Source organism: Zootoca vivipara, chromosome 3, assembly GCF_963506605.1.
Source record: "Zootoca vivipara chromosome 3, rZooViv1.1, whole genome shotgun sequence".
Taxonomy (NCBI): domain Eukaryota; kingdom Metazoa; phylum Chordata; class Lepidosauria; order Squamata; family Lacertidae; genus Zootoca; species Zootoca vivipara.
Window position 1 is genome coordinate 68,908,626 of NC_083278.1, and position 27,617 is coordinate 68,936,242.

A 27,617-nucleotide genomic window follows, 5' to 3' on the forward strand; every position below is an offset into this window, starting at 1 on the left:
TTGACAAGAAAAATATTGGCATTTCTCTTACCCCTCAAAGTGGCAAAGTGCAGCTGATACATACTCATGACAGCATCCCTGTTTTAATAGCCAAAATGAAATTCATAGTTGTCATGGCAAGTAGTTGTAGATATCTGGTAACCTCACTGATGGTACTTCTGTCTTGTGATATCATAGGGTGCTGCAGAGTTCATTTGATTGCTATACGTATTTGCAAATATGCACTGGAAAACTCAAAACAGCACTCATTACATTTCCAACTTGTCGTGATGCCAGTGCTTTGAACGTTAACAGAGAGAAAATGTGATGTGTTGCTTGAGACATACTTTCTACCCACAGATTTTTTGGAATATGCCTAAAGGGGTAAAAGGAATAGCTTTGGGATCTGATAATTGTATAGTTTTCATACTTCATAATTTGAATTTAAAAGCTGATTAGGTGGCTTGAGTACCTTTCTAATTTGATCCTAGTGTTCGAATTAGAGCCTAGTGCTCGATTAGTTAAGCCTAGTGTTAAAGGGCTCTTCGTCTCCATTTGAAACGGGTTCCATTCTGTGTGTTTGATAACCCTTAAACAAATTTGATCAAGAACTTTTAAACATAGTTCTGGGATTGTGCTAAAATATGTGGACATTCCTTATCAAAAATTTCCTGGCAGGTAATGTGTTAGAATTGCAAATATTACTTTAAAGTGCTAGTTAATGCTTTATCTTACAACATATTTTTTGAGAAATCCTGCAAACTGCTTTAGTATTCAGTGATAAATGTGCCTTTTATAAGCTTTCCCCAAACATACATGTAAATAATAATCCATATTTTGAAATATACCTGTAGCCCTTTGAAAGAACCTGTTCTTCAAAAATCAAACTGGAGAGTAATGTGTATGGGAGTGGTGGTTCAACAGCATGTTTGTTCAGATAGATAACATTTTTTAAAAGGTGCTTAAGATAATGAATATATTCATTATGGCGATTTTGAGAATAAATTGTTTTTAGATCTGCATGGAAAGATGAAAGTTTCAAATATGCATCTTTTTGGGCATGATAGGTGTTACCATCATATTGAAGAAGAGAATGTTGGAATGGATGTGGTGGATATTTTAGAATGATGCTGCTTTTAGAAGTGAAATATATCTTTCCTACTATTCTTGCTCAGTAGGCCATAGAGTGCAGCACATTTTTATAATAAAGATGATGAATTTAATCGCAAACTGGCAGTCAAATGGAAATTGCAGTCCTTGATACTAGGAGAAAATTGCCTATAAAGCAACTCCTGGGAGAGCAGGCTTTAAATTTATCCACCCATTTCGACATTGAGTAGAGGGTAGGAATTGCAGGGTATTTGCTGGGCCTGCTTAGTTTAGATGGATGATGGTTCATTTTTCCTTTATTTAAGAACTAGAGAGAGAGTTTGTTAAAAGATGACCTTGTTGCCTTGCGTGTAAGGCATTTGGCAAACTGATCTATTTATAAAGCTTTTGAAATATTTAGGCCTCAAAATAATCATGAATGAAAGCGTATATTACAAGCGAAGGCCTGTTCTTTGTGTTCCCATTATTTTCTCAGTTTACAGTTGCAATGCTGATATAAGTTGAAAAAGGATAAAACAGTATATTGAATATTTTTTAGGGTAGCTTAGGATTTTTTCAAGCAAGGTTTCAGAAACTAGTATTTCACTCTGGGTGAATTTTAAGGATATTTCAGGTGCAAATTTGCTGATTATCACTGGATCATTCACAGATCATTGTGTATTTTTATAGATTTATTACACTTGTACCCATCCTTTAATTAACTCAGAATTGTGTAAAAGCTCTCTGTCTGCTGACTTGATCATCACAATAATTCTGTGCAGTGTGTTAGTCCAAGAAATTGCATAGCACGAGGTTCCCAATGAGCAACATGGTAGAATGGGGATTTGCAACTGGCTGGAGATGCCCAGGAGCCACTGTTGGCTCCTACCATGTTTCTCCGAAAATAAGACACTGTCTTATATTTATTTTTCCTTAAAAACCCCCACAGTGGCTTATTTTCAGGGGATGTCTTATTTTTTATTACGTGTCCAGCCTTGCCTCTTCCTTGGGGCCCTCCAGAACTGCACCTATCACTATGTCTTATTTTTGGGGTATGGCTTATATTGCGCAAATGCTTAGAAATCCTGCTATGGCTTATTTTATGGGTATGTCTTATTTTAGGAGAAACGGGGTAGCATCTCCACCTGCCTGCCTGCAGTTAGCTCATCTGCTGGCATGACGGCAGTAAAAGACGTACGTCTGCTCTGCCCAAACACCTGATTTGCCCAGCAGTGCAGACGCAAAAGACGTGCTGCCAGGTGAATCAGGTGTTTGGTGGGGTTGCTGCCGCACTACCCTCCAGACCCCCTGATTTCACCTGGCAGCATTTTTATTTTTTGCTGCAGGGCTACCTGGTCTGGTAACAGGGCAGAAAGAAGGCACGTAGACAATTTGGTTTGGTGCCCACAACCTAGATCCCAGGAGCTACTAGCATTCATACTCCAGTTTCTAACACATTTTTTAAAACGTATATATTTTTAAGGCTATCGGTGTTTAATTGGATGAAAACAGTCCTTCAGGTAACCAGTCCACAAAGTTTAGGGCTTTCAAAAGCAATACCAGTATTTTGAATTATAGGTCTGGAAGTGCACTGGTAACTGGAATAACTGAAACATGTTCTCCCCCCCCCCCCCTGGTCCCCACAGTACCTGGGTGGCCACATTTTGCATCAGTTGAGGTTTTTGACTCTTTAAATGCAGTACCACGTAAAGCACATTACAGGAAGTAGTCTAGCATGAATAGCTAAGTTGAGGTTTGTTCATTTCAGATAGGTTTGCGGTTGGCATACCAGCCCAATAATAGTAGCAAAGCCACCTGCACTTACTAAGTTTATGCCCAATGCAGAAGAGCTTCTGAACTGCCTTATTGCACCTTCAGGAAGAGTGCAATCCTGTCTGACATGGTTGCAAACATACATCCAGCATAGATTGTTTATCCTTGATCTTGCATGGATTAATATCTAGCTTGTTCACTCTTATGCAGCCCAAAGGTGCTTCCAGCACAAGTTAAAGTGTTGTAAGTCTCCATGGGATTAGTAGACACCCTGTTTCTCCGAAAATAAGACGTAGCCATAAAATAAGCCATAGCAGGATTTTTAAGCATTCAATGAATATAAGCCATGCCCTGAAAATAAGCCATAGTGATAGGCAGTTTAACCGTGTAGGTTAAACTGTATCATACTTAATAAAAAAAATAACACACCCCCTGAAAATAAGCCATAGTGTTTTTTTTTAGGAAAAATAAATATAAGACGGTGTCTTATTTTCGGAGAAACACTGTACAAATGAGAGAGCTGGGTTACATCCACATATTGATAACACTGCAGACAAAACCACAAGATTATTTCCTTAATGGTTTATGTAGACATTAAATAGTGTGGGGAACAAGATGGAACCTTGGGAAACTCTCTGGAGTGTTACACTAATCCTTTAGGGCCACCTTCTGTCACCAGTTTTTTTAAGAAGGACTGGAGAAAAGTGCCTCCTAATGTATAAACTATATAGAAGGATACCATGGTTAATGGTATCAAAAGCTGTTGAGGGGTGTAAGAGAACCAATAAGGTTGCAACCCTGCTCACTTTCCTGGCAGAAGTCATTCATCAGGGCAACCAAGTTTGGTTCCATCCCAAAGTTGGTTGTGCGACTAGATTGGAATTAATCTAAATCAGTATCTGCCAAGCCTACCTAGAGGCGAGAAGCTACTCACTGAGCACTTCAGTCATACTTCGGGTTAAGTACGCTTCAGGTTGAGTACTTTCAGTTTAAGTACTCTGTCGACCTGTCTGGAATAGATTAATCCACTTTCCATTACTTTCAGTGAAAAAGTTCGCTTCAGGTTAAGTACGTTTCAGGTTAAGTACGGACTTACAAAACCAATTAAGTACTTAACCTGAGGTACCACTGTGTCTAGAAGAAACTTGGTGAATGAAGGGAGAAAATCTCTTTTCACTGTTTTCCTCAGAAGCAGTGCACAGACTGGTGCAGGAATAAGGCTGCATTGAGTATGTTCCTCTCCCATATTTCCAACTCAGTTGAAACATTAGCACTTTGATGTTAGTTCACACCTGAAGGCTGGTATGATACCTGGAGAAAAAACAGGAATGCAGTAGTTTGAAGGATATGTCTGGATTCTCAGAAATAAATGAGTGAACAAATGCTGTCAGTACCAGAGAAAAAAAACTTAGGTGAAATCACCTTGGTCATACCTTGGAAGATACAGTAAATGTTCCATATATTCCAAGTGTTACCATAGGTTCTTCCTATGATCCTCCCCTAAAGCTGAATATAGAGTTTATCACCATCTTTTTATATGTGTAAAGTTACACATATAACTCTTGTATCGCTGCTAAAAATGCCTGCAAAACAATGGCTTTACACGCCATGATGATAGCTGTTGATTTCAGTCTCAACATACAATAATGCCAGTGGACACAAACTGATACTAAGGTTAATATTAACTCCAGAGATATCACTTTATTCATTCATTCATTCATTCATTCATTCATTCAAATGGATTATATTTATTAAATTTATATACAGTGGTACCTCGCAAGATTAATGCCTCGCACAAAGAAAAACTCGCTAGACAAAAGCATCTTGCAATGTTTTTGGTGACTCGCAAGACGAAGTTTTTCGGCCGTATTCTCCCCCCCCCCCCCGCAGCAACCCACGTTTCGCAAGATGAAATTATCGCTAGACGAAGCGACTCGCGGCATGAATTAATTTTGTCTTGTGAGGCACCACTGTACTACCCTTCACCTGAAGATCGCAGGGCAGTTTACAACATAGAAACAAATACTGTGTAAATCAGAGATGGTTTGTGGGCTGGATCAGGTCTGCTGATTTTAAAAGATGCCACTTCCTGACCTTGGACAGGCACATGATTTCCCTCTTGAATGCTGTCATTGCTAGCAGGTTTTAATTCTCCAGAAACAGGAAGGAGTACCTCTGAACTGCTAGTGATGGTGGCATCCAAGAGGGAGAAAAGGAGCCTTTTCAAGCTATCTTCTTCCCTATCAAAGTACTAAGCAGGGGGGAGAGGTCTGTCTCTTCCCAGTGCTATGATGGGGAGGAAAAATGCTGGCTGTTCTTTAGTGATTAATCTCTGAAGAATTGACATCATTTCTTCCCCCCAGTCCAGCATTGTGGAGAAGAAAATTCTGCTCCACTACTTTGCTGGATGGATTGGAAACAAATCCTGTATGTCTTCCTGGAGGGTAGGGATGGTGAGTGCCCAGTTGGTTGCACATGTTCTCTTTGTGTTGGGGGGGAAGCAAGTGTGGCAATGCCTACTTTGGCAGCACACACATTGGCTTTTTCCAATGCCTGCATCTGTTCCTTGGAGAGCTGGCTACTAGTAAATGTGGCCAGTGGGCAACCGTCTAATCTGGATTAAATCGTTGTCTTTCATGGTTCCCCATTTCTTCCCTGTATTTCCTGTAACCTAGTGTTAGTTTGCATCGGTGCAAACCGGAGTGGAAGATGAACATTGGCTAAGTTAATATCTGCTGTCCATTAGAAACTAAATTTTATGTTTGAGTAATATCTCTAAATTTGTAGTATCTTTTTATCGTATTTGCTGTTCTTCTTGCATATTAAATAGCTTGTGTGAAATCTTACTCGAAATCAAACAGGTTATCTACAGCATTTTAATTACTGGCTAACATGCTTTTCTCCTTAAATCATTTACGTACAGATATCAGCTGGAGAATAACTATTTATATTCTGAAAGGCATGTTTAGATACTGTGAATAAAACTGCACAAGCCACAATAGTGCCAGTACTTGTTACAGTTTCCTGTGTTAAAGTAAAAAGTGCCCTACTAGATTTCTTAACATGGCTTGTTAAATTTCAGTAGAAATCAAGGTAGTTTTTCCACTTAAATAAAAGTTAATACTTGAAGTCAGTTTGCTTACCTTTGGAAATCCTTTCTGGATGGTGTCTAGTAAAAATAACAGTGCTGTTTACTGATTCACATATTAATCATCATGCTAAATAGGAAACTTTGCAAAATGTTCCTTTAATAAAGTGAAAGTAAACATGCAGAATTGTGGCAAAAAATATTTACACAAGCTGGTTGCTTTGTCAAAAACTGTCATTTCATTCCCTGCAGGTTTTCTTTTAAAAAGTTTTCAACCTTAAGTGCTGTTGGAATATAATTTTTATTATTATTATTAAAGAGTGACCCCCAAGATAGACTTGAAGCGTCTTTCTTGATACTGAACTTCAGTGATTCTTGGGGAAATGTCAGGAGCTTGTAAAGTAACACATTAACATGTTACATATGAAGGTTTTCAAGATCTCTGTATAAAGTTGACAAAGAGTTCTAAAATTGGGAGAGTAAAGTAAAACATGAAACAAATTAAGGTTTGAAATAGTATTAAAGATACCCCATTACCAGATTTTTTGTGTGTTTGATCATGCCCAGTTTATAAAGGAGTAGTGTATTTCATTAAAAAAAAAAGTGCCACCTCTCTTGCAGCTGGATGGAATACAGTAGCTCCAATGTCAACATATTTCTCAACATTGGAGGAGACTCTTGAGAGTCCCATAGACTGAAAGAAGATCAAACCCAGGCATCCCCAAACTTCGGCCCTCCAGATGTTTTGGACTACAATCCCCATCATCCCTGACCACTGGTCCTGTTAGCTAGGGATCATGGGGGTTGTAGGCCAAAACATCTGGAGGGCTGCAGTTTGGGGATGCCTGATCAAACCTATCCATTCTTAAGGAAATCAGCCCCGAGTGCTCACTGGAAGGGCAGATCCTGAAGCTGAGGCTCCAATACTTTGGCCACCTCATGAGAAGAGAAGACTCCCTGGAAAAGACCCTGATTGAGGGCACAAGGAGAAGGGGACAACAGAGGACGAGATGGTTGGACAGTGTTCTTGAGTCTGACCAAACTGCGGGAGGCAGTGGAAGACAGGAGTGCCAGTGCCTGGTGTGCTCTGGTCCATGGGGTCACGAAGAGTTGGACATGACTAAACGACTAAACAACAGGAACTGCTAATGGCAGATTTCATCCAGCAAGTCCCACCTCCCATTCTGCCAGTGCAGAATTCAGTGGCCAGGTTGCTCACTGGACAAGACGGTTTGAGCATATTACATATTTGACCTATAAAGCCTTAAATGGCTTAGGACTACAATACCTCAAGGACCGCCTTTTTCCATATGAACCTACCCAGAATCTGAGATCATCTTCTGAGGCCCTTCTTCATGTGCCTCCTCGAAGTCCAAAGGGTGCCAACACAAGAACAGGTCTTCTCTACAGTGGCTCCCCATCTATGGAATGCTCTCCCCAGGGATGTTTGCCTGGTGCCTTCATTATACACCTTTAGGCACCAGGCAAAAACGTTCCTTTTAAACCAGGCCTTTGGTTGATCTGATTGACATCCTATGCTATTTTAAAATGTGGCTTGTTCTTTTGCGGGGTGTGTGTGTTAATGGGTTGTTTTTATTTTGATTATATAGTGGTTTTTTTGGTTGATTTCCCCCCCCCCTGTGAACCGCCCTGAGACCTCTGGGTATAGGGCAGTATATAAATTCAACCACCACCACCTATGAAGGCTATGAGAATAAGAATGCCCCAGGGGCTCCTCCCATTTTGGAGATGATTCTTGCTTTTATTGCATGCAGGTTGCTACCAATGCTAGAGTTTTGAAAGCCATGGTTGGTACCAAATAGGGTTAGCACACATAATGTTACCCTTGGTTAGTTCCAAAAGGGGAGCGGAGGGGGAAATTGTACCTGCAGGTGTGGGGGGGAGGAGAGAGGGGGCATATTGTGGACATTCCTGTGCTTAGTAATTTGGTGATGTTATCTCTATACTCGGCTAAGTTAGATCAGTATATATTGATGTTGGAGCTAGCATCCTCCATGGTCCCAGTAAAAATGTATATTTTATTTCCTTTTCTGAGAGAGTGAGGTTTTAAGCAATGATACCATGCAAATTCTCCCATCCACAGCTGCAGGCCTACCACTGAATTTGTTGCTACTTTCTGAGCCTTTTTAAAATTAGTGCAAAGTCTGCGGAGAGTCCTGGGCTTTAGAACAGCTTAGTGTGACATCGAAGAATCTCTGCCTCCCTCTCTTGGTTTGCAGCTGTGTAGAAGTGAGGAGAGTAGTAGAGAAGGAGTGCTCTGAATATGTCTATGAAAGAAGCCCATCTTGGAGATGAAAAGAGCCATTGACTTGCATAATGTTTGACTATTACATGTTGTTGTTGGTATTTAGTCGTTAACTCTATTGGAAGGAAACTCCATTGAATTGTAGGTGATGTTTCTGTGTTCATGAAATAGCACAGAGTCTAGCAAACTAGAAATCCCCAAAGGTGCAGACTCCTCCACAGAATCATTGTGGGTGGTATTACTGGGCCCAGTGAGTAATTTACTACTGAGAACATGCTATTGTGCCCTTGATCAAAATGTCCAGAGAGATCTTGAGATGCAGGATGAAATCAAGGGAGTGTCCAAAATAGGAGATGATGTTATGGATGATTTCAGCTATCATTGTATAAACTGGCTACATGTGTAAAAAATCTTGATACCATAAATGACTGTGCTCAATAACAGGTGATCGTGAAACTGACCAGGAAGATGATGAGGATCTTAAGTGGTGCTAAGGCCCTGGTGTGAGGTGTAATTGTTTGTTGAACCAGTTTGGAGCAGTGACCATAGTGCTTGTATATTCAAATATATTCAAATAATCCAGCATGATGTTGAAGAGATCTAGCCTGCACACAGCAGTTGCCTCTATTTGTGCCCGAAGTGGGACCTTGTTAGCTTCATAGGCTGAATGAGTTTCTCTTGGAAACTGGGATCGCTGGGCTCCAGTCCTGTTTGCTACAGCTGCTCTGCTGCTCCCAAGAATTCCCTTGTGTCGGAGATAATATGAAAATAATACTGTACTTGTTTTGATGATTCTGGAGTATTCCTTGCATGTACTGTATGCCTTGTAATAGCGGGTACATTGTGACGAATATACTGTGTCTTTGTATGCTGGCTTGAACCCCTGTTTTTTTCTACAGTGGTACCTCTGTTTATGAACACAATTGGTTCCGGAAGTCTGTTCATAAACTGAAGCGTTCATAAACCGAAGCGAACTTTCCCATTGAAAGTAATGGAAAGTGGATTAATCCGTTCCAGACAATGAAAAACACCCCCTAAAGCAGCAATTTAACACAAATTTTACTGTCTACCAAGACCATTGATACATAAAATGAAGGCAATGATCAATGCACTGTACTATGAAATAAATAAGACAGTATTGTAGATGAAAAAAATTAAAATTAATTTTTTTCTTATCTGGACTGATGATAGTCATTGTTTGGATGGGGGCTCAGGGTCCTCTTCGCTTCTGTGGCAGCGGCAGCGGTGGTAGTTCAGCGACGGGGCAGCTGGGCCAGGGCCTCCTCCTTACCCCGCTTTTGCCCCTGGGACCCTCCAGCCCCGGATCTCTGGGTGGCCGGGCAATCCCGGTGTGGCGGCCGAGTCCGCGGAGCTCCTGAGGGCAGCCAGTGTGTTTGTGCTGCCCGAGCAGCTCCTGAGCCGCTGAGACCGCCGTCGCCGTGTGGGTGCCGTCTCAGCGGCTCAGGGGCCCCTCGGGCAGCGCGAACAGGCTTACCGCCCTCAGGAGCTCCGCGGACTGGGCCACAGCTACGGAAGCGCTCCGATGCCTTCGGGCCAGTCCGCGGAGCTCCTGAGGGCAGCGTGTTCGCACTGCCCGAGAGGCTCCTGAGCCGCTGAGGCCGCCGCCGTGTGGGTGCCGGGGGTGCCTGGTGGACCGGCCAAGAGGTCGCCCCTCCCCCAGCGAGCGCAATAGCCCGAAATCGAGGGCGCCCTGCTGCCAATCAGCCTCCAACCAGGCAGAGCCCCGGGGCCCAGAGGCCTGGGATCTCCTGCCTTGCGGAGCGCCGAGGCGTCGGACTCGACCTTTCTGCCGCCGCCACGGTCAATCCGGAGAGGGAGAGGAGTCCCTCCAAGAAAGGAGCCTCGGACCCGTTGACCCCCCCCCGGCTGCTGCTGCTGCACCGCACCGGGATCGCCCGGCCACCCGGAGATCAGGGGCCGGAGGGTCCCAGGGGTAAAAGCGAGGTAAGGAGGAGGCCCTGGCCTAGCTGCTCCGCGAAGGCATCAGAGCGCTTTCGCAGACGCTCCGATGCCTCGGTGGAGGCCTCAGTAGGCCTTGAAAACCCTGGAAACCTTGGGTTACTTACTTCCGGGTTATGATCGTTCGTAAACTGAAAGTTTGTAACCCGAGGTGTTCGTAAACCGAGGTTCCACTGTACTGTATCTTTAAAAAATGGCATGGCTACCTCAGACTCAGAACAGGAGTCCTCCACAGTATAACATTTTCTTGCATATCCCAATTATTTCATAGGGAGCTAAACTGTTCATTCAGACCAGTAGGGTCTAAATCAGGCATCCCCAAATTTCGGCCCTCCAGATGTTTTGGACTACAATTCCCATCATCCCTGACCACTGGTCCTGTTAGCTAGGGATCATGGGAGTTGTAGGCCAAAACATCTGGAGGGCCGTAGTTTGGGGGTGCCTGGGCTAAATGCATTAAATAAAGCATGTAATATCAGGTAGTCCATGTGACAAGAAGTAGAGGTGCTATGAATAGTTGATTGAAGCAAATGGTTTTGTCAGCAAGTACCGTATTTACTCAAATCTAATGCTCGCCTTTTTTGGCCAAATTACCTTGTGAAAATTAAGGTGCGCATTAGATTCAATGGCACATCTACATTTGCCAACAAATACTTCTTTTGGTTTCAAGGTTCTGAAAATTGAGGTGCATGTTAGATTTGATGGCTCAAGTAAATGCAGTATTTCTGCATTTGTAATGTACATTTTCTATGCTTACATTGACATCAAGATACAGCTTTGTGCTTAAATGAACATTTGCTTTAATTCAACAATAGTTGCTTTAGCAGCTCATACTGGTTTGTGTTACATAAGTGTAAGTACCTAAATGTAGGTTTTGTTTCCTGGATATCAACTGCATTTACCCATAGTGAAGTACTGTATGTTGGTTTACAAAAATGTGAAATGTGATAATCTTTCATCCTTATAAAGCATAATGAAAACAGTTGTTCTAAAACAAAATAATGATCTTTTGTGAATAATTCTTTTAAAGTCAGTTATAATTCTTTGCATCTTTTGGTCAAGTTCTTTGTGTTCTTGCCAGCTCATGTGACTTGGTATGTCTAAGCCAAGGATCTTCAACTTAGTGCCCTCTAGGTATTTGGTCTGCAACTGTCATTATTCCTGACTATTGGTCTTGCTAGATGGGATTTCAGGGAAATGGAGTTCAAAACATTTGGGGGGGGGCATCATATTAGGGAAGGCTGTTGTAATTACTTGTCACAAGGCAGCTTATGTAGTGAAGACAAGGTGCTTTGTTAGAAGCTTGCTAACTGGAAAGAAGGTTGCTTAGGATAATGTGACCCCATTTCTACTTGACTTTTTTAGATCAATGTGGGGGTGGGTACATTGATCAGTCCTGTAGATATTCATATGGCACCTCTCCCACTCCCACATGCTGGAAAATGGAAACCTGCAGCACCTGGTGTTTAAACTGTTTTCAAAACCTTGATTTCAGTTTACATCTCTATGTGATAAGTCACTGAGTAAAACTAGGCCAGTGCTCAGAGTTGGCATGTACTACATAAGTGTTTTAACTTTGCATGAAATGTAAAGTAAACATTCATGTCAAGTGATAAATATCCAGAAACTGAGAAGTGAGCAAAAAACAGTTACACCAAATAAGATATTGCTGTGATGAGGGCATCTGTTGTATTACTTCATTCATTATAGAGGAAAACAGTCTTAAAATTGGTTCAAATTAGGAGTGAGGGGTAGGGAAACACTTGCTCTGAGAGCTGGGTTCAGACATGGCCAACTTTCCAAGGTTTCAGTGGTGGGTAAGACAGAAACAAAGCAAAATAAAATTCCTACCAGTGGAATAAATTCAAATAGTACAAAGAAAAATAAATACAATTTTATGCATTGGAATGAAACAAAAATTAAATTAAAATACATTTGCACACATTTCCTCTCTTCCTCATTCCCTAGCAAATGCTCAGTCTGCTCATTCCCCATCTCCATTCCAGCAATGAGATTTGGGTGTTTGGAAAGATCCTGCTGCCTGAGCAGGCATAGAAGCAAAGGGGTTTTATCTCTTGGTCTTAATGCTAAGCAGCAAATTGCTAAGATCAGAAATGAAAGCAAATGGCAGCATTTCTCACCACCTTCACTGGTTTGGGTTTTACTCTTTGAAGAGTGGACAGAGGGCTTAAACCTGATCTTGGCATCTTGTTGCTTAGTACAAAGACTGGAGGTATGACAACCTTCTGTCTGCTTTTTAAGGGCTTATTTCCAAACTCAGTAGAATGATGTAGAATGATTGGCAGATGGGTGAGGCTTTCTGAGATAGACCTGACAGGCCAGATTGAGGGATGTGGTGGGTCTGAAGTTCTCCATCACTGATTCTAGGTAGATTTGGTTTTAGGAGCTGATTCATGTAGGTCAGATCTGAGTGCTATTGGGCCATTGCATAGCTCAGTCAGGATTTTTGCCTATCTCTTGGTTGCAACCCAGCATATGCATATCAAAATAAAGCATGCTGCTTTAGTCTGAAACCATTCAGTGTTAATGTAAAGCAGACTTTTTCGAAGCATCATCCTATTACTGATGGCAGTGAGTGGGGTGAGCAAGCAGGTGAGTGAGCTGGACTTGTGGCAGTGGAGTAGTTCAAGTAAGGGGCTGGAGAGGGTGAGTGAGATTGACTTGTGGAGGTGGCGTGGGTCAGTCAACAGGGGAGATGCGTTGGCATTCTGTGCTGTGGTGCTTTGGCAAGGAGTAAGGTGGAGGGTAGGGTAGGGAGTCTTAGGGGGGAGTGGGGTTTGAGAGCAAAGTGAACAGGGACTGATACTCACAAATAGCTAATCATTGGTATGTATTCGGAACAAAATACCCCCCCCCTTCCAGTAGCACCTTAGAGACCAACTAAGTTTGTCATTGGTATGAGCTTTCGTGTGCATGCACACTTCTTCAGATATGTATTGGTATGTATTGCCATGGGGGTAGTTCTTGTATTTGTCACTCTGAAAAAAGTCACAAAGGGAGTTACAAACTCCTAATACAGTGGAACCTCGGTTTATCAACACCTCGGTTTATGAATTTTCAGTTTATGAACGCTGCGGACCCATCTGGAATGGATTAATTCACTTTCCATTACTTTCAATGGGAAAGTTCGCTTCAGTTTATGAACACTTCAGTTTATGAACAGACTTCCGGAACCAATTACACCCATGCTTCGGGTTAAGTACGCTTTAGGTTGAGTACTCCGCGGACCTGTCTGGAACGCATTAATCCACTTTCCATTAGTTTCAATGGGGAAGTTTGCTTCAGTTTATGAACACTTCAGTTTAAGTACTCCGCGGACCGTCTGGAACAGATTAATCCACTTTCCATTACTTTCAATGGGAAAGTTCGCTTCAGTTTATGAACGCTTCAGTTTATGAACAGACGTCCGGAACCAATTGTGTTCATAAACCAAGGTACCACTGTACTAAGGCCCTGTGGATTACTCCTGCCTTTGCTGCCATACACAGTAACAAAAACCAATGAAAAACACTGGAACCATATTTCTTCTACATGCCTCCCATAAGCACTGCAATTAGAAGTAAAAAAGAGCATTGGTAAAATTATTCCTTGGTTGAAAGCTTGCACTACTCTTCCTCCTTACATGGTTTTCCCCATACGGAGCAAAATAAAACAGACACTTTTACAGTGGAACCTCAGTTTATGAACACCTCGGTTTATGAATTTTCGGTTTATGAACGCCGCGGACCCATCTGGAACGGATTAATTCACTTTCCATTACTTTCAATGGGAAAGTTCGCTTCAGTTTATGAACGCTTCAGTTTATGAAAAGACTTCCGGAACCAATTACACCCATGTTTCAGTTTATGAACGCTTCAGTTTAAGTACTTCGCGGACCCGTCTGGAATGGATTAATCCACTTTCCATTACTTTCAATGTGAAAGTTCGCTTCAGTTTATTTTTTTATTTTTTTTAAAAAAATACTTTATTTCTTATTAAACATGTTACAGAAAAAAACGAAAAAAGAATAAAGAATAGAAAATAAAGGCTACATTGAATATTAACTTATATCAGTCATACATACAGAAAATAGCTCAAGCAAATCATAAATACAAACTACAAAAGCAAATTTAACTCAAACCAATCATAAATACCATGTGATCATTCATTCAACATTAAAATGCCAATAAAGACCAAGGATACCTACTGGGTACAAACTAAGCAACGTATATATATATAAAAAAATCATCCATGTAGCAGTTCCCCGTCTCCTTGGCATGAATAAAGGAAAAGGGGAAGGGAAGGAGGAGAAACGGACGAATAGTAAAAAGGGAAGAGGAGGAAGAAAAGGGAGGGGAAGAAGAAGGGGGGGGAAGAAGGGAAAAGGAGGGAAAGGGGAAAAGGAGAAAAGGAAAAAAGAAAAAAAATGGTTGCTTCCTACTATTTACAATACGCTTTACTTTATATACTCATTTTTCCTTACCGTACTACTGTATTTTCTCATTTTTAACTTCTTCCTTTTTGTATTCTCATATCTCCTCTCCTCTTATATCTCTATTCTAAGCATGTCACCAAATTATTCTCTATGTTTTCTTTTTCCAGGTATTCCTGTACATACTTCCATTCTTTTATTATTTTTTGCCTAGATACATTTCTTATTATTGCCGTTAGTTTTGCCATTTTCAGATAATCTATCAATTTCTCCTGCCACTCTTGTACCAATGGTAATTTTTCTTCTTTCCAATTTGCGGCGATCAACATCCTTCCTGCCGCACAAGCATATAACAAAATATTTATTCTATCTGTTGGTATGTTTGTCGGAACCATACTCAAAAGGAATAGCTCAGGGTTTTTCTCAAATGTGCATTTCATCATTTTTTTCATTTTTTCATATACCTCGTTCCAGAATTTTGCCACCTTTGGGCACGTCCACCAGCAGTGGAAAAAGTTTCCCACTTTCTCATGACATTTCCAGCATTTGCCATCTCCAGATCCGTGATATTTTGCAATCTTCTCTGGGGTTATATACTATCTGTGGAACATTTTTAGGATGTTTTCTCTAATTGTTATGCATGCTGTAAATTTAGAGTCCGAATTCCATAATTTTTCCCACTGGTGAACTTGAATTGACTTGCCCACATCTACTGCCCATTTTATCATTACCTTTTTGGTTAACTCATCTTTTAGTTCCCATTCCAATAGGAGAAAGTTCGCTTCAGTTTATGAACGGTTACTCCGCGGACCGTCTGGAACGGATTAATCCACTTTCCATTACTTTCAAAGGGAAAGTTCGCTTCAGTTTATGAACGCTTCAGTTTATGAACAGACTTCCGGAACCAATTGTGTTCATAAACCGAGGTACCACTGTACAGACATTGAATCTGTCTGTTTACCTCTGTCAGTAAGGAATCTTTGGGAGGACTCTGATTTAGTTAAAGTCACTTAGAAGACCCCTGCCTCAATTTGGGCAACTCAAAAATCCCCTGAATCAACCCAATTCCCTGATCTGGGAGTTACCCAAAGCAATTTGACATGTGTACAGAATTCCCTAGTGCTAGGGTTCCTCGTGCTTACAAAAAGTTGGATGCAACATTCTTCCTCCCCCAATCCATAGCAAACCATCATTTTTGTAGATCATTCATAGAAGACAGATGGCATAGGTGTTTCTGTGAAAGAAAAATATTTTAAATTATTCTTTGATGAATCCTGGGGAAGTGTTGAAAGGGGCATATTCTGGTAATATTTTCACACAAAAATTAAGGTGAAATGTATGTATACTACAACAGTGTTTGCTTTTTGTTTTCCCTGAATGTTTTAAGGCAGGGGTCCTCAAACTTTTTAAACGGGCCAGTTCACTGTCCCTCAGACACTGTTGGGGACTGGGCTATGGTTTGAAAAAAATATGAACATATTCCTATGCACACTGCACATATTTTATTTGTAGTGCACAAAAACAGAAAAAACAATACAATATTTAAAATGAATGATTTTAATCAACATAAACTTATAAGTATTTAAATGGCCTTGATGGCAGAAAGTGAGGAGGAATTAAAGAACCTTTTAATGAGGGTGAAAGAGGAGAGCGCAAAATATGGTCTGAAGCTCAACATCAAAAAACCCAAGATCATGGCCGCTGGTCCCGTCACCTCCTGGCAGATTGAAGGGGAAGAAATGGAGGCAGTGAGAGATTTTACTTTCTTGGGTTCCATGATCACTGCAGATGATGACAGCAGTCACGAAATTAAAAGACGCCTGCTTCTTGGGTGAAAAGCAATGTCAAACCTAGACAGCATCTTAAAAAGCAGAGCCATCACCTTGCCGACAAAGGCCCGTATAGTAAAAGCTATGGTTTTCCCAGCAGTGATGTATGGAAGTGAGAGCTGGACCATAAAGAAGGCTGATCGCTGAAGAATTGATGCTTTTGAATTACATTATGGTGCTGGAGGAGACTCTTGAGAGCCCCATGGGCTGCAAGAAGATGAAACCTATCCATTCTTAAGGAAATCAGCCCTGAGTGCTCACTGGAAGGACAGATCGTGAAGCTGAGGCTCCAATACTTTGGCCACCTCATGAGAAGAGAAGAAAAGACCCTGATGTTGGGAAAGATTGAGGGCAGAAGGAGAAGCTACCAACACGAGTCTGACCAAACTGGAGAGGCAGTGGAAGACAGGAGTGCCTGGCGTGCTCTGGTCCATGGGGTCAAGAAGAGTCGGACATGACTAAACAACAACATTTAAATGGCAGCCGGGGGGGGGATACAAGGGGGGGAAGGGCGACCGAGTAGAGGAAGGAAAGGAAAGAGGCATCGCCTCAAGCTCTGGGTGTCGGCAGCATCTGGCTGCTCCTCCCTCAGTGCCCTCCGGTGTGCTCTCACTGCTCAGTCTTGGCCAACACTTCCTTCATGCAACCACCATGCAGGCCCTGCTGTTGCACCATGCCCATTGTCCCTTCACATTGCTGTCAGATCCCTCTCCCAATCCGCTCCCTAAGAAAACAATCCCTGAGCAATAAAATAATACCAATCCATGAACTTTGGCTGAGGTTGTTCCTTGTAGGAATGGAGGCTTGAGTTTTTACTTCCGGTTTTGTTTTCATTGTGTCACTTGTATCTGCTAGTACCAAAGAAGAGAATACTGTAGTCATAGCCAATAGGAGCTTGAGGTAAAGCTAAAATTTAGAAAACATTTCTGTGCGGTGTTCCAGTAAAAGAATGGTACAGTTTGAAGAACAGTAAATGTTTTTTGAAATACCTGCTCTGCTACCGTGTTTTCCCCTTTTTAAGACACCGTCTTATTCTTTTTTTACTCAAAAAAACACACGGTGTCTTATTTTCAGGGGATGTCTTGTACCTTAAGGCCTCCTCGGAGGGGCCAGGCAGCTGGCTCGGGGTGCTGCTGGGTGCTCCGCTCTGCAGCTGCCGGTTCCGGTGGCGGGGCGGCAGGCAAAAAAGAGGCCAGGCCGCTGCGCTCCGCCCGGCGCTGCAGGGCGTTCCGGGCGCTCGGCGCTGCTGGGTGCTCCTCTCTGCAGCTGCCGGTTCCGGTAGCGGGGCGGCAGGCAAAAAAGAGAAATAGAGAGGCCGGGACGCTGTGCTCCGCCCGGCGCTGCGGAGCGCTCCGCTCTGCAGCCGCCAGTTCTGGTGGCGGGGCGGCAGGCAAAAAAAGAAAAAAAAGAGGCCAGGCCGCTGCGTTCCGCTCGGCGCTGCAGGGCGTTCCGGGCGCTCGGCGCTGCTGGATGCTCCTCTCTGCAGCTGCCGGTTCCGGTAGCGTGGCGGCAGGCAAAAAAGAGAAATAGAGAGGCCAGGACGCTGCGCTCCGCCCGGCGCTGCGGAGCGCTCTGCTCTGCAGCCGCCGGTTCCAGTGGCGGGGCGGCAGGCCGCCTCGGACAGTCAAAAAAAGAGAGGCCAGGCTGCTGGCCGGTTCCAGGCCCCTCTGGCTGGCTGGGTCCCGCTGGCCGGCTGGGGCGCTCGGCGGTCTCGTTCTACACGGCATGGAGGTATGCCTTATTTTCAGGGGGTGTCTTATATTTCACTAATGCTAAAAAAATGTTGCCATGGCTTACTTTCTGACTACGTATTAAAAAAGGGGAAACACGGTACTAATGTTTGAAATGCTACTTAAGCTATAGTATGTTAAAATTTATCAGATATACTGAAAAATTCCTACATATAAAAAAGTCAGTGGTATCAACAGGTAATGATGCTCGCAGTGCTGGTGTTTGGAGTATTAAGCAAGTAGCACTTTCAGGCCTGATGTCTGAAAGTTGTTTCAAAAGTGTACAAAACAGTTGCATCTGCTAACCAGCTTGCTGCTACAATATGGTAATAAGGCCTTGTACTGCATAACATCTGAGTCTTTGGTTCTCAGTTGTGCGTTTCATTCATGCCCTGTTAAAGTGTACCTTCCCTCCAAAATGTGTGGGCCCTGGGTAAAATTTGTGGAATTTTAGCAACTAATCAATGTGCTCAAGTTTCAAAACATTCTGCTATGAATTGTGAATTGAACGCTACACCAATTTTGAAATGTTAGTTTGAAAGGCTGTTTAGATTCAAACCTGTTTGTGTATGGAAGATGTTGCTTTAAATGCTGAAGCCATTTGATAGGAGTGCTGCACTTGGGGTGAGGGCTTTGCAACCCTGCAGTTCCATTTTTATAATAGAAAATGATAAAATAGAGTTTGCTGCCAAATTAAAATGCTGCCAAATAGTTAAAAATATATTATCAGTCTCATATGACAAGCCAGTCATTCTAACCACTATGAACTGGATTCACAAAGGAAATTGATAGAAGGAAAAAATTAAATCACAAAGAACACAGAAATAAGAAATAACATCTGTTGTGCAGTAGTGGTTAGTGGTTGGACTAGGACCTGGGAGACAGCTTTCCGGGTCATGTGGCCAGCATGACTAAACTGCTTCTGGCACAACAGAACACTGTGACTGAACCAGAGCGCAGGGAAACACTGTTTACCTTCCCACTGCATCGGTACCTATTTACTTGCACTGGTGTGCTTTCGAACTGCTGTGTAAGAGAAATGAGTGCAAAGGAAAACAGTAATTTGCAGTGAATCCTATTAATGTATGTGATCAAAAGAGCTACTTAAAGTAATGTAACAGTTTTTTGCTACCTAGTGGAATTCCCTTTCTTAAAACATGACAAACTGCTTTAGAAACTTTACTGGTTTTAACATGGGGAGACTACTGTACTATTCAGTCTAAAGTTTGTTTTAGTTGAGAATTCTGTACACTGCATAGATGTATTTTATGTGAGTTTGTGTTAGAGAAATGAAATTACTGTTATTATGCTTAAGTGTAACTGGATGTGCTCTTTGAATTTTTTTTCCATTTTGGATACAATAGTAAATATTCTGCACCACAGTCTAAAGTGACTACTAGTTAATTAGATTCTGTTGTACCGAATACCAACAGAATGTATAAATTTAATGAAAGACAACATTTATCAAAAATGGAATAGGGCAGAGAGGAACAGAAAATTATTCTTTAAGAGATGCTTCCAAAACATTGGTTTAGTAACTTAGGAAGATTCTGCCCCTCCACCCTGTACATGTATTTAAAGTTTCGTTTTTGTTTAGCTTTATTTCAGCAGCCTGTAAGTAGTCATATGTGTTGCCTGTGGCACGGAATAATTCTCTATACTACAAGGCAAGAAAGCCTGTTTGAATTTGAGAAAGAGTTGGGGCCAGTGTGCCCTAATGGCAGAAGTAAGGTTTGTAGGGGAGGTGAGCTAGAGAAACTGTTGTCTAATAATTGCTGTGCACTGAATTTGTGAGGCTTCTACTGATATTGGTATCATTTTATGTTCCTAACGTTACACATGGGTGTCTGTTTAACTTGCCAAAATGTGGGCCTTTAAAAAGAAAAGTAAAGCAAAGCCACATTCAAGCCTGCAGTCCTCAGTAACACTTGCTTGAAAACCTAGCTGATTGATCTTGGTAAATGCAAGGTTCATTTCTGTCAAAGCAGTGATATTCTGTGACTTCATCATGATGTGAGGTGTGACATGAATTACTTAAGAGCTGAATAGTCATTTCTATTTGGTCAGTATTATCTAAAATGGTTCCTTTTGAGTTCCCAGCCCCACATTTGAAGCATGTACAGTAGATGTTATTTTTTCTTTTTGAATATCTGGTTTGTTGCATTGGTCTGGAAATAGGTTGTTGGCTTTGGTTCCTTCATTTATGATTGGATCACTACTAGGTGAGGGTTCAGAAGATTGTCCAGACTGATTCTTGAGCATTAGACCTGATGTGATCATGTGTATTTCAATGGACCCAACAAAGTTCTAGAATTCCTAGGAATTTTCTGTTTGCTATAGTTTCCTCTGAAGTTGAACCCTTACGGTAACATCCTGTGATTCCCGCCTGATTGTGCAATGAAGTTTCCACTTGTGCAATGGAACTTCCTCTCCTCCCACCTCCCATAATTATTCTGTAGTGCTCCCCGCCCCTCAGAAGCAACTTTTGGGGGCCCGCAGCCATAAGGAGAGGAAGAAAGTCCTGTTGCACTATTGTGATGTTGGATGATACCTATCATGCCTGGATTTGATTTCATAAAGCAAGCAAAAACACTTTTATTTTGGACATATAAATAGTTCATGAGGTTTCAGTATTTTGCCTGAATCAAAATTTGAAGGTAGACTTGAGTAAAATATTATGGTAACAATAACTAAGAGGTTTTGTATTGGCAATTTTACTTCCAGTTGTATTTTTTAGAAAGCAAATATATGATGAAGCAGTAAATGGAACTGATGAGTTTCCCTGCACCAATTATAAAGCAGAATGTCCTCTCCTACCTCAGAGTACCTTCTAATTGCATTAATAGAACATTATAAACCATAAAGTTTATATAAATGTCCATAATTTGTCCATAATGTCCATAAATGTCATCCCATAAAATGACAATAAATTGATAAATAAATGTTTTAGAAATTTTAGTGTCTTGAGTTTAACACAAAGTATACATTTCCCCCCACAGAAATTAGCAGAGTACGGAAAGACATGTATAACGACACGTTAAATGGAAGCACGGAGAAGAGAAGTGCAGAATTACCTGATGCTGTGGGACCTATTGTACAGTTACAAGAGAAACTATATGTGCCTGTAAAAGAATTTCCAGATGTAAGTACCTTCTTTTGGTGAATCTATCTTCTGGCTTACAGCTTGTGCAATATTCTCTCAGTGTGGCTTCATGTTTGCCAGTTTTCTAGATCTAAGAATACTACTGAGGTATAAGGTCTGATAAATAGAGCAATCTTTATTTTTTATTTTATGGCTTATATCTTGCTGTTTTTCTGGACTAAACTAAGATTAAGAAAGTGGTCACTTCACAAAGTATAATGAGCTGTTAGCGGCATTAGCTATTGTCAAATGCTTGGCAAAACAATACTGTCCTGGAAGCTGCGTGATTCTGTCATTATGCCAAGGGGTGAGACCATTTGTACTCATCCCCACAGCACCTGCAGTTTGTGTGCTCAGGATCAACTCACCTGTCTCCAATGAGATGTTTCTGAAATGTTCCCATATGTGAGCCTTCCTATGTCTAAGAACAGGGATAGGCTAGCTTGCTGCTCAGATGATAATTTGGTAGGACCCTTTTCTGTAACATATGGGATTACACTTCAGAATACATGACATCTTGCCTCTACAACAGAATAACAATTGAAACTTCATATTGGATGAACTTCTGCAAAGCTAAAGTTTTTCTAATTAAAAAAACAACTCTTTAAACATCAAGATCTACATTGAAATATCTTGAGTAATAAGTTTTGATTTGCTAATACAGTAGTTGGAAAAAATGTGGCTAGCAAGTTTCATTTTTTTATACAGTGGCAGTATAGTTTAACGGAAGGCAACCAACATTCAAATGTGATTGACTGGTCATTTGACCATTTTGTTTTGAGAGAAGTATCCAATCTTATGTCTATTCTTTTGGAAATATACACAATCTGTGCAGTTGCTTTTCTGAGAATATCTAGGATTCGATTGAGCCCTACCTATTATGGGCACAGCACTTGCAGGCACATTGAACTGAGTTTGGGAAGTGTGCTCAAACTTTCTATACTTGTCACAGCTGAGCATGTTGAGTGTCTATACATGCATGTTTTAGTTAAAAAAAAGGAAAGAAACTATACTGATAAGAGCAATGGTAACTTTTTCAGTTACTGTAAGTAACAGACAATTATAAATTAGTACATAAAACAGTTACTACTAAATGGAAAGCTGTGATATTGCTCTTCCTGAATTAATAATGGTTGAGTAAATTATGGAATGAAGACATAACAAACTAAGGAATTCAGAGTCCATATAATTTTATTCAAAAACCTTTTAAAATGCAGGATAGGGTAGCATTTACTGTCTTAATACAGTGAATGGGGCATGGGACCAGAAAATGCAGGGGGCGGGGCGGGGTGGGGCGGGAGAGGAGCACTCCACTCAAAAAAAGCAAAAAATACCAACCCTGGGACAGGGCTTCTGCCAAGTTGCTGCTTTTTCTGAAATCGCTTTTCATGCTGCTTGCTGATTTGGGCTGATGAGAATGTCATATTTCTATTTTTATTAGCTCCTGGTTCTTGTTGCTTTCAGACTTTGAAATCCTTTGAAATGCATAGGGCCATTTTCTTGCTATCTACACTATTCCCAGTTTAAATTTCCCACCCTCCAAAACAACTATCTGTTTCCAGGGGAGAAAACCATTACTCAATAGTGTAGAGCACATGCTTTGTAGGCAGAGGCTATCAGGTTCAATCCCTGATAACTCCAGGTAAAGTATCTAGAAAGGCATGGATGGGGATCCCTTTTCGAGCTAAGAGACACATTCCCTTTAGGCAATATTCTAAGGGCCTCGTGCTAGTGGTGGATATGACGAAAAGCAAAAGTGGACAGAGTTTGCCTTTGTATAGTAGGCCAGTTCCTATACAGCCCTCCCTATCTGCCATCCAGATTTGCAAGAGGCATCATCAGAGTTTAAGGACACATTCCAGTCAGGCAAAAGCACTTCTGGTGCCAGGTGGGGCCAATGAGAAGGGTATGAGCTGTAGATAGTTTTGAGGGCCAGATGGAGAGGCCTGGAAGGCCACATTCAGCTGCCAGACCTGAGGTTCTCCATTCCTGCAGCAGGAAGTGATGAGACCCTGGAGAGCCACTGCCAGTCTTAATGGGCAATATTAGGCTAGATGGGCAAATACCTGACCTGGTCTAAGGCAGCTTTTTATGTTGCTGTTGTAGTTGTATATATATTTATTTATACCCCACCCTTTTCCCTGGCAGAGGCTCACTGTGGCTCACAGATAATAATAACAGCTATGAACAAACATTTTAAAAATTAAACTTTGATGGAATTTGAAATTAAAAGAGAGTGTGTGTGTGTCCACACACACACAAAATCTATTAAAACCATACAGATAATTAGAATAAAAACAGCACGGCACCAGCCCTCTCATTAAAAGCAGTCAGTTCTCAAAAGCCTCTTGGAACAAGAAAACCTTCACCTGCCAGCAGAAGGACAACAAGGAGGGAGCCAGTCTGACTTCTCTAGGGAGTTCCAAAGTCTGGGAGCAGCCAATGAGAAGGCCCTTTCCCGTGTCCCTACCAAGCATGCCTGTGAGGGTAGCGGAAGCGAAAGAAGGCCTTCCTCAAAGATCTTAAATAATGGGCAGGTTCATATGAGGGAATGCGCTCCTTCAGATAGCTTGGACCTAAACCATAGAGGGCTGTATAGGTCATAAGCAGCACTTTTAATTGTACCCGAAAACAGGCGCAGCTGGTACACTAGCTTTAACTGTGCAAGTGTACTCCAGGCCACCCTAGAGACCTAGACATACATGCTAGGGCTGAGTTGGGATTTGAACCCTAGTCTCCCAGGTCCTATTCTCACCACTACACCACACTGGCTTTCATCAGTTTTACCGCCTCACCCCCCCATTAGTAGTGTTTATTAGTCCTGTGTAGATGTTCAGTGACATGATGCTATGTAAAATACTCCAGAAAGTCATGTCAGGGCATGCCCATTGAACTTCTGTCTCTTCCAAAAAAATTAAACTTTGAAAGTGTCTCCTTTTAATAAAATATGATAGGGAATCTGTCTCATTTTTTTATTCCAAGTTGTGACACTACTAAACAAGGTGAACTTCTGACAATGCTTTGAATATTTATACCTATATTTCTTTTCTAACTTCCCTTAATTCTACTATTGTGCTTGGTTTCAAGAGGGTAAGGAAGCAGAGACTTACTAGTTGATAAGAGAAGTGAGATATCATGAAAATCTGTCTTCAAAAATGTGAATTAGAGGTTGAGCATGATTAGTGTGTTGCTTACTTGGGAAAGAACATATCCATGACAAGTATTGCCATCAGCTGGGTGATAGAGCAATCGGTCAAGCTGACTTCATGCACCTTACCGGAATCCAGCTTGCCAATAAAAGATTGCATAAGATCAGATTCCTATGAATAAGAGAGCTCATCAAATGTGATCATTGGGTTACAGTTTAAATACCCTGTCGGTTGATAGCGAAACAAATGAAGAAGCACTCAAGCATTTAGTAATGCCATCACCAGAAAGAGCTGCAGTCTGGACTCCCTGGAATCTGGTTGGGGATTGCTGAAATTCTTTGATTCCTTCTATACATTGGGCATGCTAAATAAATGCTCCTTTATAGCAGCAAATGACTCTGTTTGATGGCTGATTGTAAACAGCATATGAATTTTCTGTGACTAGTTTGGAATACTGGAATATGGAATATGGGACCCAGGTGGCGCTGTGGTTAAACCACTGAGCCTAGGGCTTGCTGATCAGAAGGTCGGCGGTTCGAATCCCTGTGACGGGGTGAGCTCCCGTTGCTTGGTCCCAGCTCCTGCCAACCTAGCAGTTCGAAAGCACGTCAAAATGCAAGTAGATAAATAGGAACCGCTACAGCGGGAAGGTAAACGGCGTTTCCATGTGCTGCTCTGGTTTGCCAGAAGCGGCTTTGTCATGCTGGCCACATGACCTGGAAGCTATACGCCGGCTCCCTCGGCCAATAATGCGAGATGAGTGCACAGCCCCAGAGTCGGTCACGACTGGACCTAATGGTCAGGGGTTCCTTTACCTTTACCTTTATACATTGGGCATGCTAAATAAATGCTCCTTTATAGCAGCAAATGACTCTGTTTGATGGCTGATTGTAAACAGCATATGAATTTTCTGTGACTAGTTTGGAATACAGAATTCTTTTGCAATGAAACCCAAACATTGAAAGAACAAAAATAATATATGAAGGTATATTAGAGAACATGGAGCATGCTATTCTTTCTAGACTGATTTGCTCCTTAATGTGATTTAGATTATTAATTTTTCTCATTAGTTCCCAGTTAGGTGAAGGTACCCCTGACCATTAGGTCCAGTCGCGGACAACTCTGGGGTTGCACACTCATCTTGCTCTATAGGCCGAGGGAGCCAGCTTCCGGGTCATGTGGCCAGCATGACTTAAGCCGCTTCTGGCGAACCAGAGCAGCGCACGGAAACGCCATTTACCTTCCCTCTGTAGCGGTTCCTATTTATCTACTTGCACTTTGACGTGCTTTTGAACTGCTAGGTGGGCAGGAGCTGGGACCGAGCAATAGGAGCTCACCCCATCGCTGGGATCAGCAAGCCCTAGGCTCTGTGGTTTAGACCACAGCGCCCCCCCCCCGCATCCCTAGTTCCCAGTTAAGAATAAGTTTATCATTCAGTGGTTGATGGACTCGTGTATATTTCAGTTCTTTGATCAATTACTTGAGGGCTTAAATGAGCTGACCATCATCTATCTGTAGATGCCTTGCATTTCTAAACAAAAGGATACTGAATATTAGCTGTGGATTAGAAGTCAGACAAGTAGCACCTGCAAGCATTCCTTCTTGGGAATACCAATTAATCAGCTATCCCCTTTACCATGATATTCCCTTGCTTCTCCTCGCCTTTTCTCCCTCATCCCTATCCCAAGCACCTCTGTCAGAGTTTCTGTGCCTACTTGAGCATTCTCATTCATTCATCATTGCTGTTTAGAGACAAAAGTATCTTTGTCCTTGGACATTATTGGGGTTTCCCTATATAGTTTGAATCATTCGGATGCCATGGCAAAAGAAGCGTGCCAGAAGCCAGGGATGGAGGGAATTTGGGAGAAGTGAAAGTTCAAAACATGTTCCTGGCAATCAAATGATGTCTGAAGCAGGTCTAAGTCTTGAATATTGAGAATTCAACTAATGCAGGCTGTTATTAAAATCATGTATTTTTTTAAAACAGTATTTGTGGTTGACTTTGGAATTGGAAGTTTTGGGTGGAATTATCCCCCAGTGTAGTTCTGTGAATCTCCCCCATGTCAAATAAAAGGAGCTTTGGCGGGGGGACAACAATGACAACAGAAATATCATGAAACATGGCAATCTTCACATGGGAATAAAAGTACTTATATTTCCACAAACCTTTTCCAGTTTGTCTCTTAAGGATCAGTTTTTCCACAAAGCTTGAGGAAGAAAATAAAATGTGTTAAATTGCTGCACGTGTGTACATGTGTGTGTGTGAAAATTTATTTCACTATAAACAAAATAAACTAAACAGCCAGTTACCTTGCATACATGACCCAACAGGGAACGTGCATAACACATTATCCAAAATAATGACTTAGATCATTCAGATACAACACTTTTGATCCAAAACAATTTTTTTTAAAAAAAGAACAACCCAAGGCACCCGTGCAGCTGTGGTATGGTAGCTTTTCTAATATATGATCTGTATATTGATTAATAGTATGACAATACCTGTAATAACACAAAACTTTAAAAATTCAGGATGAGAATTTCACATATGACTTGTACACAGCTCTACTGAAATTAGTGTGGAAAAGGTGTGCCCCAGTATTTGCAAAACTTCAGCTTGTCCTAGGTAGTTTCAAGTAAATAAAGCAATACAGTATGATACATCCGCTTCATGTTGCATCTTTTCAGGTTACGGACGCGCTGAACCTGGAAGAGGTTACTTCCAGGTTCGGCGCATCTGTAACCTGCGCACATGTGCAGAGGCACCGCATTGCGTCACGCGTGTGCGCAGATGCAGTGCTTCATGTTGCGAACGGGCCGCCGGAACGGACCCCGTTCACAACATGAAGTACCACTGTAAATACATTAAGACTCTACCTAGAAAGCATGTGTCTTGATGACAGATAAGCTTGTTGTATTGTGGTGGTGCCTTGTCTAATGGAGTGGTGGTGTCAGTTTGGTAAAGAATGTCAGCAGGCAAGAGCAAGAAGGTTACTACATGGTTGTCACTAAGGGAAGGCAATAAATGAGATCAGAGTTAAATATATTTGTGTGACATTCTAGCAGCTGGCTTAAGCCCTGCTGTTTGTTGCAGTGGTACACTGGCCTTAAAAAGGAAGAGAATGCATTGTAGCCCAGGGAGGAAAACAGTTGGTGGGCT

At 41.8% G+C, this 27,617-nt stretch overlaps 1 protein-coding gene across 10 annotated transcripts in view; it reads left to right on the forward strand.

Annotated features, from left to right (window-relative positions):
• QKI (QKI, KH domain containing RNA binding) overlaps window positions 1-27,617 on the forward strand; it is a 125,838-nt gene that overhangs the window by 20,980 nt on the left and 77,241 nt on the right. For 9 of the 10 annotated variants that reach the window (XR_009557358.1, XR_004692152.2, XM_035108588.2 and 6 more), the window contains exon 2: window positions 21,166-21,308. Coding sequence is in view for 7 of the 10 variants with exons in the window: in XM_035108588.2 (XP_034964479.1) it covers window positions 21,166-21,308 (143 nt within the window). In the remaining 3 variants the exon portion in view is untranslated. Of the gene's footprint in view, window positions 1-21,165; window positions 21,309-27,617 lie in introns of those variants that run through there. The other variant, XM_035108594.2, reaches the window with a different exon arrangement.